At 45.1% G+C, this 17,905-nt stretch overlaps 1 protein-coding gene across 2 annotated transcripts in view; it reads right to left on the bottom strand.

Annotated features, from left to right (window-relative positions):
• Positions 1–513: 513 nt before the first annotated feature.
• The window catches only part of NICOL1 (NELL2 interacting cell ontogeny regulator 1), a 30,242-nt gene continuing 12,850 nt past the window's right edge, over positions 514–17,905 (bottom strand). Inside the window, exons 1-4 of one of the 2 annotated variants that reach the window (XM_061467257.1) lie at positions 10,972–11,125; positions 10,641–10,798; positions 5,117–5,205; positions 514–654 (exon numbers count right to left, since the gene is read on the bottom strand). In XM_061467257.1, coding sequence (XP_061323241.1) covers positions 589–654; positions 5,117–5,205; positions 10,641–10,764 — 279 coding nt within the window. In that variant the 5' untranslated portion in view covers positions 10,765–10,798; positions 10,972–11,125 and the 3' untranslated portion in view covers positions 514–588. Of the gene's footprint in view, positions 655–5,116; positions 5,206–10,640; positions 10,799–10,971; positions 11,126–17,905 lie in introns of those variants that run through there. The other variant, XM_061467250.1, reaches the window with a different exon arrangement.

The following is a 17,905-nucleotide window of genomic DNA, read 5'->3' as shown; positions in this document are numbered from 1 at the left end:
GATGACAGCTACTGTGTGGCTCTGAAGAAATTGAAATTGTGATACAGATTACTGTGTTTGCTGTTCACTGGACTATTGACACAATTGGGAACAAATACCTTCCTTGGACTGCCAAGCACTGAGTGACAACTGTTAATTTCTAAATAGAGCCATGACTGCTTGTTTGCAAATGTTTGTAGATGTTCCTTTCCATGTTAGGGATACATTCTATGACAAATACATAAAAGAGTTTGATTCCACTGACTTTCACAGATCTATGGCAATTCACATGCACTGAGCGGTTGGCCTGAGAGTCCAAGGATGATTTTTGGCTTGAAATATGAGAAAAGCGAGGTGTTATCCTTGCATGAAACCCATGAGTGAGACTTTGGCACTGTTTCTTCCGTTGCCATTTGAGCAGATGCAATATCGCACATGGTAATGATAAAACACATCAAAGCAGAAATGATCTAACTGAGCTGTACCTGTTGGGATAAAAGTCGTTTTCCTTGCAGTGTGGCACAAGTTGCACTCTGTGTCTTCCTGTAATCTATTGAACAGCATTTTAAAAACTAGTAAGTGTTCATTGGCCAAATCTCAGTGGTCAATTCAGTGTATTGCAGGAAAGCAGTCGCACAGGCCTCTCTTTTCTGCTCTCAGGAGGAGGGTTTCTGCCTGCAAAAAACCACATGAAACCAAAGAAAGGAATATATCACTTTCAAAGACTGTATAATTGATGATTCCTAATCCCTCTGCACAGCTGTAGCCAAGGTGCTTTGCCGAGTGAAAAATCATAGTTATTAGTGCTGGTTCCCATCCAGAAAAAGTGATGAAATAAGGATACTCAGCACCAAGATGCATGGAGAGTATTTTTACAGTTTAAATGTTTCTATTTTCACAGTTCACTTCTAGGGAGGAGGCTGTCAGAATTATTAAAGTGTCCTTTATAAATGCTGAGAAAAATTCCACTTTCAACTGCACTGCTGTTAATTCCTTTGCCGTGATTGATGGCCTTCTGTTGAGGGTGTCTTTAGTACTGCAGAGCATAACTGCAGCATACAGCATGTGCTGAGGAGCCAGTTGTGCTCTCAGTTACACTGCTGTCTCTCTAGAATAACTCTGGTTCAATTCAGCTGTCAGTTTAACCTAGTTGTCTGCAACTCATCATCTCTCAGGGCAGATCTAGACTTGAGTTTGTGGCTCTTCTCTTTAACCTGAGTTAATTTACTGAGAATTGCCTTCTTATCAACTCCACTTGGAGCCATGCCCCCAGACCTCCATCAAAAGCTTAAAAGCCATTCTCTATATGCATCATGTAAAATTACTTGCTCTTGGTTTTGGAACGCTTTAGTGGAAAAGCATTTCCAAGCTTTATTCCTCTGTTTTCAGGGAAAAAAAAAACAGACTTCAGATCCTCAAAGATATTTAAGTATAATTTATTTAATTGTGATCAAATAACTTGAAACTTCTGTGGGTCCTGGCCTCATGTTTTGAGAAACAAAGGCTGAATTTTGCAAATAGCACCATCATTTCAGAAACTGAGTCTCCTGTAAGGCTCAAAATACAATTGTTGGTGCAAGAAACTCACATTAGCAAGTGCAGTTGAGACTGAAGAGAAACTTCTTCCTGAGCATATCTTGTGGTTTTCACCCTGTGGTCTGTGGTCCCTTAAGCACCTTGTAGGCTGACTTTGAAGAGCTTTTTGAGGGAGTAAAAAATGTTATCAGGCTTAAATGAACCATGAATGGGTTTCCCATCTGCACTGGGAAAAAAACACTGAAGTTTGAAAACCACTTGTTAACAAATTAACTCAAGCTCTGTGAAATAACAAGATCTTCAGCCTGCTGGTGCTCCCCTGACATGGCACCTCCTTTCCAAAGGACTCACTTTCCAAAGGAGTGGATGGGCACTTCTTCATGGGGACCTGCTCCACCAAGCTCTGCCTTGCTTGGCCACCAGTACCTCTGTCCCCCATCAGTTCCCATTCTCTACTACTCATTTCTTGTTCTCAGACTGCAGGCTTTTGCAGGGAGAGGCTGATTCAGAACTGCTTTTGCCTCCCCTCCACAGCACTCTATCCTTTCAACTCAAACTTTTGACATTTACTTTCTCATTAAGGAGGACTTGTTCACTTTCCTTGTCTGCTTTCACTTATCAGCTTAGTGCAGTGGCAGGTGTTATTAAGCACTGCTTCTCACTTGCACAATGAAATCTCGGATGAGTGAACACTCTCATTGTTGGGAACCCAGTAGAAATCACAGAATCATCTTAACATCAAACAGGCTTATTGGATTTCACTGTAATGCCAACAAGCTGTCACTGTCACCACAAACCCTGCCTGGGTGTCACTCATGGCTATGGGGTGCTGGTCGATGAGAAAATGAACATGAGCCGGCTTCAGTGTGCGCTGGCAGACCAGAAAGCCAACCATAACCTGGGCTGCATCAAAAGGAGTGTGACCAGCAGGTCAAAGGAGGTGATCCTGCCCCTCTACTCTGCTCTTGTGAGACCTCACCTGGAGTATTGTGTGCAGTTCTGGTGTCCTCAACATAAAAAGGACATGGAACTGCTGGAACAAGTCCAGAGGAGGCCACGAGGATGATCAGGGGACTGGAGCACCTCCCGTATGAAGAGAGGCTGAGGAAGTTGGGGCTGTTCAGCCTGGAGAAGAGAAGGCTGCGTGGAGACCTCATAGCAGCCTTCCAGTATCTGAAGGGGGCCTATAGGGATGCTGGGGAGGGAATATTCATTAGGGACTGTAGTGATAGGACAAGGGGTAACGGGTTAAAACTTAAACAGGGGAAGTTTAGGTTGGATATAAGGAGGAAATTCTTTCCTGTAAGGGTGGTGAGGCACTGGAATGGGTTGCCCAGGGAGGTTGTGAATGCTCCATCCCTGGCAGCGTTCAAGACCAGGTTGGACAAAGCCTTGGGTGAGATGGTTTAGTGTGAGGTGTCCCTGCCCATGGCAGGGAGGTTGGAACTGGGTGATTTTAAGGTCATTTCCAAATCTAAGTATTCTATGATTCTATTTACAGGCAGGAAGAGCAGCTCTGAGAGCACTCAATTGTAAACTGAAGGACTATGAAAGAGAAGCATCAATTACAAAAGCTAATTGCAGCCCTATTGTTATTGGCTTAGGAAGTCCCTGATAGGAGCAGTCCTACTTGGGGCTTGCTCTTGTAGCAACAACTCTCAAAGCTCAGGAGCTGTTGAATGAAGTTATTTGTGTGTAAAACTTGTGTAGTTGTCACCATGAGACAAGCACCAGCTGTTGAGTAAGGATATGGAGTCTCTACTTTTCAGAAGGCCACAGTGTGCCATTTGTAGGGCCTTGGACACTGCATTTCACTTTAGTATCTCTACATCATTCAGTAATTTGTATTTAACTAAAGCATCTCTTCCAGAAAGGCCTTTAGAGTCCCAGTCCAAAAGGAAAAGGTGCACAATAATATACTTTTTCTTTACTGGTAGTATTGAATTCTGACTGTTGTCAAAGGGTGGGTGATGTTGTAGCTAACTGGTTATGTTTGGTTTGGTGATGCACTGTTCCTGTGCCCCTTGCTCTGTAATACTGAGAGCTCTCTGAAACAGTGCCTGTCCAGGTCCTCACAGAGACAGAACCAGCTTCTCCCTTTACATTCTGCCTCACCTCTTACAAGACAGCTTTGTTCTCTGATGGACTGTATTCTCTGCTCTTCAAATAGCCAAAACAGATACACCTGAATAGGTCTGTAAGTGGGATTAAGGAATTGTGCTGCCTCCTTTGTATTCAAAAAAGTCTTTCCAATGCAGCTTAGGTGGAAATTTAGTACCTCCTTCAACTTCCCATGTGAAGCCTGGTGAAGAACCAACACAGCTGTGATTGACTGCACATGGTCTTGCTATGTCCTGTATAGGTACAAAACATTTCACTGAACCTAATCCAAACAGGTAAAACCCTGTTATGCACCAGAGCAGCCCAGCACAGCTGCTGGAGTTAAGGCCTCACTATTCACACCCCACTGCTTAAGAGTTATTTAGTATTATGCTAGCGCATGGGAAACCTTTGCAATGTAACCCGTACTGCACTCAGAGCTCAGTCCTAATCAGTTTGCTGTTGATAGCTCATGAAAGCTAAAGACATTCCAGCCTTAGAGTGTAGGGATGTACCTGATTGCCCAAGGTCACAAGAAACCAAAGGCAAAGCAACATAATTGCCCTTCTGTGTTATAGTTCGAGACATGTAATTGATTTATATCCCTTTGGTTGACTCCACTGTGAATGACAATTTGAGTGGAGCGTGCCTTTAGAGGAGCAAGAAGCCCTTCTCACCTACCAACAGGGATGGCACTGGTCAAAGGCACTGAGCAGGCACCCAAGAACTGGGAGATGAAGCTGTGAACTGATTTCATGTACCACAAGTTGCTTTACTGTCATGTGCCAGTGTCAAGGGAGCTGTTAGGGAAGGAGAGGTAGGACAAGACATACATGGGGGGCTTTACTAGAGGTGAGAGACATCCTGCCTCTTGCAAACTTCAGACAGCATGGAAACCACTGTGGTATGTCCTACCCCAGTCAGTGTTTGTGCATATGCATGAACCCACATAAATATGCATTGCTAAAATCAGGGCATTTAACACACCCTCATGGTTTGTTCATTGGGACCTCTGCAGCGCAAGACTGATGTGAAGTTGTAAAATGTCCTGTGTGCTGTGATAACACCTGAGCAAATATTGATCCATGAGCAAGAAATACAGGCACATCCCTTTCCTCTCTGCCTGCCCTGCCTGCCACTATCTTGGTCTCCTATTCACTTTCTGCTTGTGAACAGTCACTCCAAAGCTGGGAAGCAGTGCTGTGGGGTAAAGAGCAAATCAACTTTCTTGTTCTTCTCTCCTTCATACATCTTTCCTTCTCTATTTGATGCAGGGACTGTCTGGGCTGACTCTTTTAGCCTGTTATGCAAGAAGTCAGTCAGACCAGATGATCTTTAAGGAACCTCTCAAGCCGGTGAAAAATAATCTGTACTTGGTACAATCCTATTTGCTGAAATGGAAGTGAGTCAGCAGAGATGTCACATCTGCTGTACACAGACAGGCAGACCTGGCCACTTGGAGATAAAGGCTAAGGAAAAGCATTTCTATAGAAACACAAACCCGTGTATCTAGGTTATACGCCGTCTTCTTTAAGTCCTGCAACGCCCTCTGCATGAACTCAAATGCGTGGCAGTCAACACAGGGACGACCTGGATAAAGGAAGAGAATACATCATAGTCACAGCACAGAATCTGGAGTGTAGCAGTACACAGGGGGAATACTTAAAGACCCTGTAATGACAAGAGAAATCCCATTTCACCAGGCACCCACACCGGCACATCTACAACGTTAAGGCTGCCTGTGGACAGGGCTGTGTGAACCCTTGTGCAAATGTGGGAGGACTGGCAAAAACACAACAGCATTTTGTTGTGTGGGAGTTTGTGAACATAACCCAGGCTTGATCCTGCCCAGTGTTCTGTGGTCTCAGGCCCCAGCATCTCCCCTTAAGACTGGAATCATCACCCTCCTCAGATGTGTGAAATCTCAACTGATACCCTGAAAACAGCAGTTTGCAGGGGTTCAGGAATCAGAGAGGCAGGTCTGCTTCTACAGGAGCTCTTACAGAGCAGCTTGGCAAGGGACAGTGCCAGATCTGTATTTGCTTCCTTTCACCTGCTGCTGTATTTTCTCTCTGCCAGAAATGCAAAGCATCCCACTGGCTCTGCAGCTGGTGCCAGTGTGTGTGCACAGAGAGCAGTGCAGGGAAAAGGCAGAGGAGGAGACGAAGAGGGGGGTCTTGACAGTGACTCCAATGGCTCACTTCTGGAGCTGGACATTTCTGCCCTGCCAAGACTCACCCTGCACTGATCTCAGGCCCTTTTGTTCACTCTCTAATACAGTTTCCTGGGCTGTCCTCCTTGGTGGAGGGTCCTTCTGCAGGCACAGCTCTGCCTGTGTCAGGTCAGAACCCCTGCCTGCTGGGAGCTCTGCAGTGGGAGAGCTCATTCCTCCAATCCAGGATGGGATGCATCAGCAGCACAGAGAAGCAGCACCACTGGCAGGAGGTTGGAACTGGATGATCTTGAGGTCCTTTCCAACACAAACCATTCTATGACTCTATGAGAGAACAGATGTACCTGGGAGGAGGTGACAAGCAGCTGGGGAGGGTGGCTGCCTGTAAACTTCCACCCATGCAGCCCTACAGAGCATACACCCGCTCAGTACTTAGGGGACGGAACTAGGGCAGGGCTGATGTCTCAAGCATCTTGCACTAGAGCAACATGAATGCAGTTCCCCAAATAAAATAGGGGCAATGCCCCACTACCTGGAAAGCCTATAGTTACCGTCAGACTTCTGCAAGCAGAGCTGCCCAAGTGTCCTGGGTTCAGCAGTAGCAGTCATTTTTTCTCCTTCTTGGTAGCTGGTGCAGTGCTGTGTTTTGACTTGGCTCTAAGATGGGTTTTAAACTATACTAGCCAGAATCTTACAGTACCCCATAGCAGATACTTCAGGAAGATACAAGAATAAGCCTCTAGCAATGTCCTTTTAGCCTACCCAGAGGCTGGAGGATATCCTGTGCCTGGTTGGTGTTTCTATATTTGATAAGCCCTCCACAGATTTTTCTCACATTAATTTGCCCTGTGGCTTCCTGAATCCATGTAAACTTTTGGCATCTTCAGCATCCTGTGGCAATGAGTTCCACAGCTGAGCTATTCAGTGAGTGAACAAAATAACATTCCTGTCCGCTCCGAGGTTAACATCTGCTGCTTTCATTTCCTGCCTCTCATTTTTGCAGTGGAAGGGACAGTTCTTAAATATTCACCATCTTTGTCCTACTTATGACTTTCCTGCTCTCCATCACTCCCTGCCTTGGTGCCTTCTTTGCAGACACAAGCGCTGGGCTGCTGAACTGGCCTTAATCTTCCACCCTGGGGAGACCCCTCCCTTCATGCTCACAGTATTTTCAGTAGGATGCTCGTGGACATTTCCTCAATGTAATGATGCCTAAGGGTCTGTTTAGGTTTTAAACACATCTAAATCTGTGCTGTTGCCAATAGGAGCAATCCCACCCTGCTTTCTGCCCTTTGCTACGTGTTCTCACACTTTCCCTTGCTCACAGCAGGACTGACCATGCAGTTGCTGGTGCATCAGTTGCACTGATGTTTTCTCTTCAGATAAGATCCTGATCTCCAAGTTCTGGGGCCAGAACAAGAAATAGGACAAGGGCAGGAGGCCTGGTTACAGGGAGCAGAAGGGCAGAGGTTGCACAGGCTTACATCAGCTTAAAGCAATCATGAAACCAAACCTTAAGTCACATCCTAGCAAAGTACAGCAGAGTGCTATTAATTCCTTGCTGACAGCTGAGAACAGACTATCATTCATAGAGAGACTTAACAGGTTTGTGGATTAACATAATGAGAATTATCAAGAGTCAGCTATAATTCTTTAAATGGGTCCTGTCAGCATGAAGACTGTATGTGTCTTTGTGTGTTTGGAAGAAGTGAGGGAGGAGAGCTTAAAATATGCTTCTTGGCTTCTTGTTGGTGACAAACTGGAACTGAAAGCACTGTGGAAGTCTAATTTACTTTCCCTTGCATGCACATGGTGTTTAGTCTTTGTGCTTCATGCACCTTGGCTAATGAAAACAGACTGACCAGCTTCTGTTCTTCCAGTTCCACATTTGAGCTTTCACAGTGAGTGATACGGGCTATAAATGCAATGGGAGGTTGGGGAAATGACTTCTTTTTTTTTCAGTGCATTGAGCTGAGCTTTAAAGAAGATGATCTGCAAACATGAGTAACATCACTTCATACTCCAACAGCCTTGTGCATATGCGAAGTGCTGTGTATGCAGCATAGGAACATGATTAATCATTGCTAATTAGCATTATTCATGAAGAGCTGGGTCTGGCTTGCAGGCTGGCAGAAAGTGTGCCAAGTGGAGAGCAGGTGATGGTACCCCAAGCCAGATACTGGTGCCACACGCATGGCAGGATCTGTCTGCACTGCTAAGAAGGACTGTGACTCACTGTCATGCTTCTCTCCTGTGCCTCCTGCACCTCCCACACTCACATGAGAGCACTTCCGTCCCTCTCCTGCTCGTGGTGCTGTAGGAGGGACACATTTCTCCCATCAAGTGGGAGACAAAGGCTGTAGTGTTGTGTGGTCCATGAGGGATTGTTCCTCCTAAAGGCAAGTTCCCAGTCCCATGTTGCACATCTGGGAACAGATATAATCATGGAGCATCCCACTGGGCTGCCCTGCAGAAGGACACTTAGAATGGTCCATGAACATCATCTATCCCCATCAAGAATGTATACTAGAGCTCTTTTTATTCACTTGTGTCATTTGGGATCCCACAACCACCAGTCTACCTGGGCTGACAGTATGGATTTCAGCGCCAGCAATAGGGAATGTGCTCCAGTAGCACTGCCCCCAAAATGAGTCACTGCCCAGGAGGATCAACTCCCTGATGAGAAATACCCAGTGCAGCTGACATCAAGCAGGAAAAGATCCAGGAATGTCTGTACTAGATCACATCAAAGGTCTGCCTGGCCCACTGCCCTGTCTCCCATGAGTGGCATCTTTTGTACTGCATTAGATGTGTCTAGGAGCATTCCCAAGCTTTGAGAGCAGCTGGCATGGGATCTCTGGAACAGTAAATTGTGTCTTTCAGACAGGGAGTTGGCCTCTTGTCATGGACAAAAGAGTGCCAGGGACCACCCTAGCAGGTTACTAGTACAGACATCCCCGTGACAGGGAACATCACTGGGGACTGGTTATGGACATGACCTTTGTGGTTGGCAATGGATGCCAATGAAAAAGGATAAGAACAGGACAAGATGTATCCCCAAAGACCCTCTCAGGCCTGAGGAATATGCTGAGGCAGCTCCTGAGCCAAAAGGACTGCTGCTGTATCTAACAGCCATTTCTAAGTTTTTTTTCCTGGAATTTTCCCAATCAGTTCTGCAAACTTCCAGCATTCAGAGTGTCCCAAGGGAGGAGTTCCACAGGTTAACTATGAGGAACAGCCCCAGTAGGCAAAGGATGGTACCTGAAGCACTCAGCAGTTATGCAGCACTCTCTCAACAAGTGGCTCATTAGGAGCATCCTCAATTCCTTGTTGTTTTAAATTCTGTCCCTGCAGCAGCACAGAACAATTTACAATTCATGGCCAGCTGACAGTCTTCCTCCTGGCCTGGCCTCAGTCATAAATACTGTTACGTACTCATAGCGATGCTACCAGCCTCTGTACTCAGGACAGAGCGGCACATCTCTGCAGATACTGGCCACAGAAACATTCTGCCCTTCATCCCTCACTCTCACATGCAGGAGTAAGACAAGGCAAGGCATCTTCCTCAAGAGCTCTTCAGGGGACTTGGCAGCCTGGCCAGAGGACATCAAAGAGATAACTCCTTGAGACTGGGGTCAGACTGGCCAAGAGTTCTGCTCTACAGGTAAAATGGGAGTTCGCACTGCACAAGCAGAACAAGGAACCACTATAAGCTTCTTCCCCAAAATCTCCTCTGCTAACACAGGCACACAAAGGCACATATAATTTCTTTTTCAACCATGATATTCTCCTTGAGGAGACAGAGAGGAATACTTGTTATAAAAGTTATTAAAATCAATCAATGCCCAGAAAACAGACCACAACAGATCACAGAATAGAGATGAGCCTGGTTTAGATCAAAACTTAGGACTTACAGAAAGAAGAGAGTGTGATAAAGGAGGGAATCAACATGTAAGTCCAGAGACAAATACTCATAGGTGTATTTGAAAGCTGGTAATGGAATTATAGGAGAATAAAATGCAATGACTAAATCAGGTCTTGCATTAAATGCTTTGGTAGCCAGGTATACAAAGCAAGCATGACTAAGAACTAGAGGTTGGTTTGTATGCAATTACCTTCCTATGTTTTCTCTCTCCCAGAGGATATGTTAAGTTTCCAATGAGTGGCTACTTCCCACTTCCTGTCACCAAAACACCCTGAGAACATTGACTCCATCCCCTCATATCTTTGAATTATTGCCTCATTTTGGAGCTGAGAAAGTTTAACTAGAGACTTGCTCAAAATGACAGAGGAAGCTGATACAGAGCTGTGATCCCAACCCAGGAGCTCCCTGGCGATAGATGCATTGCAAGTAACTGTCTGGGTAAACTCCCCCTCTGTCAATCTGTAGTAGTCACAAGAAAGTTGAACTTGACCTATTGTTCCAGCCAAATATGAAAATAAGCGAAGAAATGTCCTAGCAGAAATAAACACAAGTTTTCTTCTAATGCTATCCCGACTAGCGAGGACATTACATGTATTGTGGCAAATCAGGAAGCAAAACTCTCTCTAGAAGCAGATCTAACAGACCTACAACCAAAGAGCTTTGAAAACAAGCTCCACTTAAATTTACAGTATGCAGTTAGCATCTTTTCCTATATAGCTACTAATCCTTTGTTTGCTTGTTGTTTTTATAAGCATTGTTGTCGTGTGCTTTGCTGACACGTTACAAATGCATCATTACTCCCTCTCTAACCAGGCAATGCAGCGTCCCCCTGGAGCTCAAGGTCTGTGCGGCTGCTGTGGGCTAAGTGGAGGGAAGCACGCAGGACACGGGGCAGCAGGAGGGCACGAGTGCACGGCAGGTACGTACTTTCTGCAGGAATGACACTCCCGGAGTCCTGGCTGGCCCCCACAAGGCTCACACTTAGCAGGGCAACCACCGAGATGACCGGGATGGCCACACGCGTCACGCTCCAGGCAGACGGCAGCGCCATGGCTCTCAGCAGTAATTCCAGCTATCTTCCCTGCCTGGAACGAGGAGAAACAGTGAAACTCAGCAGTTTGCTCCCCACAAAGGAGAGGATGAGATGCGGTAAGCTCAGACCCGCACGCACGCACGCACACACAAAACCGCACGCACGCATCACTGCAGCCGCACGCCACAGGCTCGGATGCACCCCAAGGACCGGATTGCCAAGTACCTGATCTTTCTCTTCACCTGTGTGTCAGACCCTGGGAGCAGCTGAAGCGAGGAGGAGAGGCTCCAGCACCACTCTGAGCATGCGTCCCCTCCGCACCCCCTCTTCCCTGATTAGGGTCATTGCCATGGAGATTTGCTATAGCAACACTGAAAAATTGGAGCTGCCAAGAGGAGAAGATTTAAAGAGACCACAGTGCCTCTGCTGTACTCCTCCTCTGCCTCTGCTCCTCAAAGGCCATGTCCTCGCAAACACTGGCTGCTGCCCATAAGAGGGTCTTAGGCAATTTTTATGTTGCTTTTGCTCCCAAAGGGACTGTGCTGAAACACCCAGCTTCCATCCCTTGCTTTAGCTACAACTCGCTCAGAATGAGGTTTTTCTTTCCAGGAGGTTTCAAAACAGATGAAAACTCAGACGTTTGCTTGGAAAAATGAAGATGCAGGGCCTGCCGATGGCACCCTGCACTCTGGGGAACACTTCATTAGCAGCTTCATTTAACTGCACTGAACACGGAGCCTGGGGGAAAACAGCAACATTGGCACAGGACCGAGGCAGGAGTATGGATCCTGCGCAGCTTCACACTAGGTAACCATGATAACAGCCCAGCCAAAACCCACGCACCGCACAAGTTTGAGGATGCTCGCTCCAAGCTCAGCTCTTGGTATGGGATTCTGCTAATAGGCTGTGTCCTGCCCAAGCTCAAGCACGAGCCCTCCTGGATAGGGATCTCTGTAAGTATTTAGAAAGAGGAGGTGATACCTTTTGCAAAAGAGAGAGAAATGCTCTCAACACCTGTTTGCCCCAGAGCATGGTTAAAGACTCCTCTTGCTATGTATCTGTCCCATTCGTGGCTCACGGGAGGACACTCTGCCTCCTCTCAGGAGGGAGCAGGCTCCATCCAGCCTTCCTGGTCTGTACAGAATAATTAACCTGCTAGGCTGCTTCTATTTGACTTGTTCCTATGGCTTCCTTAGAATTACCTCTTACATCCCCCATTGCGATGCTTATGCTTCTGGGCCACGCTTGTTTAAAAGTTGTCTCAAAGAACTCCAGGCTCTTAAACAGTCTCTGGCAAAGTGGTATTACTTTATTCAAGCCATAGAGGACTTTGCAGGGGGACAGCCCAGAGCTGTGGAAGCAGTTCCTGCAAGAATGAGACACACTGAGCAAATTCTTAGCCCAAAGTGCAACTGAAACTCTGCTTTCCTTGTGTGGAAGGTCCTAATAAAGACCCCCAGTCAATGGGGTCTTCATAGGGTGAGTCAGGGCACACATGTGCACCAAAATGGCTCCACTGACTTTATGAGAAGTTGAGACTCTTAAGCCAAGCTCCGAAGTTGGGCGCTCAAAGTGAGGTTGTGTTGTTGGCCCAGTTTAACATTGTTCATCTCTTCACAGGTCCCAGATGCCTGTAAAAGGAGCAGCTCCTCAAGAACCAGGATATAATGGAACAGCATTGTACAGTTTTACTCACCTAGGTCTGGTCACATAGTCTGGCCCTGATCTGTAGCTTTAAATAACACCAAATGGAAATTCTGGCACAAAATCCAATCCTTATATTTCCATTCACCCTGGCATATGTGTTTCTTGCACATGCCCTCATTATGGTCCCACCATACTTTTCATACAGGAGCTTCAAGTAAAGGATAGAAAGGAATTGCCTGCAGATGCAATAACCTTTGATAAGGTGAAAAGCACTGTTTGTTCTAATATTTTTTCAAGATATCAATATATTCTTTTTTTTTAAACTGTAACTTTTTTGTAAAATATATTTCATCATTGCTTGGTGCTTTCAGTAGGTAGAACAGCAGTACAATCCACAGTGAGAGAAGGAATCTGGCATCTCAAGCAGGAAGGGTAACCATAAAAGTAAGCAGAGGTGTTACCCATCTTAAACAACTGCAGAAAGTATAAAAGGGGATCAGAGATCTTGGGAAAACTGTGAAATAAAGAGAAATGAAGGTCCTGAAATATGTCATTCCCAGCATGCCAAGACTCCAAGGATGCCTACATATATCTTGTTATTAGGGTCTGTATACCACAGCAAAGTTTTGCATGGTTGTATATGCATCCAATAAAGTTTGCCTGTGAGAGGCTGGATTGTCTTTGTCTTGGTTTCTGACTGCTCAATCACCCAATGTCCAGAATTAACAGTGTGATAACACCAAAGCAGTCCTTGCTGAATAGCACCACTCCCACCCAGGCAGTACAACAGCACAGAACCTGCTCCCACTTGTGACAGTGGGGAGATCTGCAGTAGGGCACTCTCTATTCACCATCTAATGAGGTGGAAGGTGTCATTTCTGTGTTACAGCACATTACTTTAGCTTTTTTTTTACTTGCTGGGTGCCAACATGAAACAATCAAGACATTGTACTTGCAGAGCTGGGCCAGGTTTTGTGTCAAATTACATGGTCTTTAAGAAGCATAAGAAAAGTCTCCAGTTCCTGTTGCTAACAGAACTGCGTGGTCCAAGATGCAGTTCTCAGTTCACAGGGAAGAGGAGCCAGTCTGGATGGAAAAATTCTATAGATCTGTGTTGTTCTATCACCTCCAGCAGTGCTGAAGAAGACAGAAGCATGAAGCACTTGCATGTCTTGCTTTCTATTACATCCACTGTTGCCTACCACTATGACTAAGGGATACCAGTACTAAATTTGCTTTGAAGGATGAGAAAAATCCAAGGGATTCATAGGGGTCCATTCCTGGCTGAAGAATGTCACAGTGAATCCCAGAGGGCTTTTGGCAATACATATACTTAATTTTTCTACAGAGAATCCATGCCTAATTGTGAATTGCTAACAAAAGAAGAGTTTCCTCCAAAATAGTCAGAAACATTAAGCTATTTCTTGGGAAAATGATGAGTATGGAGAGATGTCTGGTAGCTCGCTCTTATTGATGCCTATGTGTTACAGGTATTGAAGGTTACATCTTTGCAGTGGAGGAAGAAAATGCATATACCTCGCTAAAATCACTAACATTAAAGGTCTGAGTTAAATACGTGTGCATAAAAGGAAGGTGCAGGCAAAAGTTCTAATCTTAGAGCTCTATTATTATAGTCATGGATACATATGGCAAATAGGGTGGTTAATCCCAGCCTAATATGAAGTGCTAAATCATTGCCTGCTAACATGGCCAGAAGCCCTTTGTTAAACTCAAACAGAAAAAGAAAGCACAGAGACAGAAGAATCTGTGCCTGGTTACTATTACTTGAATAATAGAATGGCAAGAGAACACAGGCACAACCCCAGAAAGGCCAAGAAGCAAAACCAGATGCAAATAGTGAGAAACATGAAAAATAGCAAGAAAGCATTCCTTGAACACACAGGCACTAAGGAAGACAAAAAACAAGTGAAGAGTTTGGTCTCTGTTCAGCAGACAGGGAAAGTTAATCAGGTTGATGCCTAGAAAGCGATACAGGACTTACCAACCAAAACCAGGTGAACTCATGAGCAGGAGGCAAGCACAACTAACACCAGTGAACATGTCTTAGGTAAATTTGCCCTGGTTACATATGCCTGTAGGTGTGTGCAAAGTCACTTTTCTGTGTTTCAACCTGCCTACAGCTCTCTTTTTACTCAGGGCTATCACTAGACCTACCTCAGGACATCTAAATAAGAAACTAAAGCAACCACCATCAGCAATTATTGCTGAGAGCTCAGGGAAGATGTGAGTTATACCAGCCCTGGAAAAGGTTAAATGCAGTGACTATCTTTAAAAGGAGGAAGAGGAACTGGAAAATAACACAGAGCAGTTTATGGTCAATCCCTGAGAATGTTTTAGAAGCAGTGATCCCACCAAGTTTCTAACTACTTGGAAAACAAGAACTGGAGTTGCACATAAGAGCTACTTGCCAAGAATCAAGTCAAACCAGTTAAGTTTCCTTCTGTGACATGGTAACAGGCCTTGAAGGTAGGGAAAGCCAAATTTAATCACCTTCAGGAAGATTTGGCTCCATCCCTGGCAGGGGTGTTGGAACTGGATGATCTTAAGGTCCTTTCCAACCCAAACCCTTCCATGATTCTATGATTCTATGATTTCTATTGCTGCATCACACAGCATTGTCAGAAACAGCTAAGGAAACTGCTCTGAGGCCAGCAGAACCAGCTGGGTCACTGCTGAGAGTTAGCAATGGGTCACTGTCCCCATGGAAAGATCTATCACATTGGGATTGCAGAGACCCACTTAGTTCAAGTTATTTAATTATTCAGCGTTTCATTAGTCAGCTGGATAATGAATAAGCAAATTGGTTGTTTAAGAAGAAACATCAGCCTGGTGGTTCTAAGCAATGCTGGGGGAGAGGATTAGAATAGTAAATCATGCAGACAAGTTGGAAAAAGGGTCTAAAAACAGAATACAGTTTTATAAGGATGAGAACAAGGTGCTACACTTCATCAGGAGTCATCAACAGCTCGTATTTGGAATGAGGAACAGCAGGTTAAGTGGCACTTCTGTGGTGGAGCTAGGGAGTCATGAGTTGGAATCAGTCTACAATGATCTGTCGCTGCCAAAAAAGGGCAATTATACTGGATATACAAAATGAAGCACAAGAGCTTAGACTGCCTTCAGCAGCAGGGCTGAGTTGTAGAACTGCATCTGGTCTGGTCAATGCAATGCTAGGTACTGGCAGAGACACCAAGAGCAGCAGAAATAAGCAGAGGTGTAATTGCATCAAGGAGGCACCACCAAAGCCCCTGGAAAACTTCTTAATGATAGGGAGAGCGTGGGGACAGATTATCTCTGGAAGACAGGGGGATATTTAAGCCTGTAAGTATAAATTAGGCATCATTAGGAATGGCATTGGGATAGGTGGCCCTGCATAAAGACAAGGGATGGGCTGCGTGATTTCTTATGCATACCTCCTAGTTTCTTGTGATTCTACAATTACAAGAATCATTTTGCTTTCCAGGCAGCCACTTCCTAGTTCTTGGTGCTGTAATTCCAACATAAACACAGACACCCCTGGGACAAATACATTGCCCTCGGGCAGCATCTGAAATCCAGGCTAACTATTTCTCCTTCCTCAGTTATCAGGGCAAAGGCAATGTTTTTTCTGGTCTAAGCAAGTATGATGGCTAGAGAACATTGCCATTTTAGGATGGGTCACTGATAAAGCAATTCAGAGACATTTGGCTGCAGGGCAGATGACAGTGCCCACACCTTCTTAATCCTCCTTTAAATACTTATTTCACAGCCCCGAAGATGGATTGAGAGGTGAGAGGCTGGTGCACTGCAGGTCTTGTATTGTCTTTTTCTCTGACAGCAATCACCGACCTGAGAAGGACAGAAAATTAAAGCACCCAATACTTACCTTGTCCCTTATGCCATGAGGCAATGATTCACCTTCACTTGATAGCTTGGTATCTCCTTTAAACACTAAGTCAGAGGTTTGGCGAGGGGAAAAAGTCTCCCTCATGAAATGACAAATGTGTTCCTGGGATCGTTGCCTGACAAGTTCCTCATCTTACAGCTTCCTGGAAAACCCTTCAGGAATCCAGCCACAAACCAGACCTTGGTCAGAATTAGATGCTTCGAGACACTGCGGCTGTCCCAACAAAGTCCACATGACTCTGCAAAACGGGGATGTGGCTGCAAATAGGGAGTATGGTAGACACTTAGCACCCTTAAAGCAGGAACTAGTCACCTTCAAGAGACTTCTTCCACCACTGTATAAGATGTGGGAAAGCAACCAGACTTGACCAGTTCTCCAGAAATCAACTGAAGCCAAGTGTGACAAGCATCTTTAAACACCTTCTAAAGCCTAGAATGCTTTATGTTACACAGGAGGGGCTGCTGTCGAGCTAGTGTGAAATGAAGCTCAGCTCAGGCTTTTATTTCCAAGAAAAAGTAAGAGCCATTGGCAAAATACCAGCTTTCCTAGTTTATATTTGAGGTTTGTATTGGACTGCTGGAAATCCAGCAACTGAAATCACTGCGCTGGACATGGGGTAAATTTACAGCATAGGCGAGGGTTGTGTACTGTTTGTGTACTCTTAGTCTGAATGCCACTGACAATGAAGCTGAGCTATTTGTCTTGCTACTGCCAGTCTTATCCCTGTCTAGGAACATACGAGCATGTCATTTTTTACTGTCTAGAGAACTGAGTGTAAAAATCCCTTCTGAATCCAATGTGCTCTGATGCCAGGAAGAGCCTGTTTTTTGTCTTAAGTGATGGGACTTGGGCATGTTGTTCTGTGGCTATCCAAACCAGAGGAACAAAAGGCAGAGGCAGTTCTCCTCTGTTTATGTGCACACAGAAAGGGGAGGTGGGCAGATCTCATTTTATGTTAGAAAAGCTTTTGACTTCTAGGATGTGGTTTAGCATTCCACAGATAAAATAGTTTGATTTTACATCATATATAAAACAAACCATACTTTAAATGTGTAATACACCAGCTCTCAAAGGCATTTAAACATTGTTCAGTTCCCACTTGGATGCAAGACTGAATTGTGCATCAGTTATATTCAGTGCTGTTGGCTGAAACCAGATACTCTTCACGAGCCAGATACTTCATTACAGTGTATATAGTCCAGGATGAATGTAAGAGCTGCTCAGGCAAGAAACCCTGTGTATCAAATTTACTGCATGGATGAAGTTCTCTTTAACTGGGGAAGAGAAATAACCCCCAATGCACAGAGCTTTGAAAGTCAACTTAGAGCACTATGGACGGCCTCCAATGAAAGCCTTGACTATGAGCACTCACAAATGCTGGTGACCTTTCCTTTGGTTCCAAGGTTTGTGTCTCTCACCAGCCCTTATATCAAATTGAAAAGGTTTCAGAGTGAAACCACGGTCATTGTTTTAGGTTATGGTCAAGAGCTGAGTAGCTATAACCTCACTAAACCTGGGATGACTGGGAACTTTGAGGTCTGTTGGGATTCGTGCAAAGGAAAATGCTAAGTTTCACCAGACTCAGTGCAAAGCCACACAAAATGA

This window comes from Pezoporus flaviventris, unplaced genomic scaffold, assembly GCF_033815535.1.
Source record: "Pezoporus flaviventris isolate CSIRO_AGI_PZ_B2104156 unplaced genomic scaffold, CSIRO_AGI_Pfla_v1 ptg000002l, whole genome shotgun sequence".
In the NCBI taxonomy this organism is placed as follows: Eukaryota; Metazoa; Chordata; class Aves; order Psittaciformes; family Psittacidae; genus Pezoporus; species Pezoporus flaviventris.
Note: the sequence above shows the minus strand (reverse complement) of the source record. Positions and strands in the feature narration are given on the sequence as shown.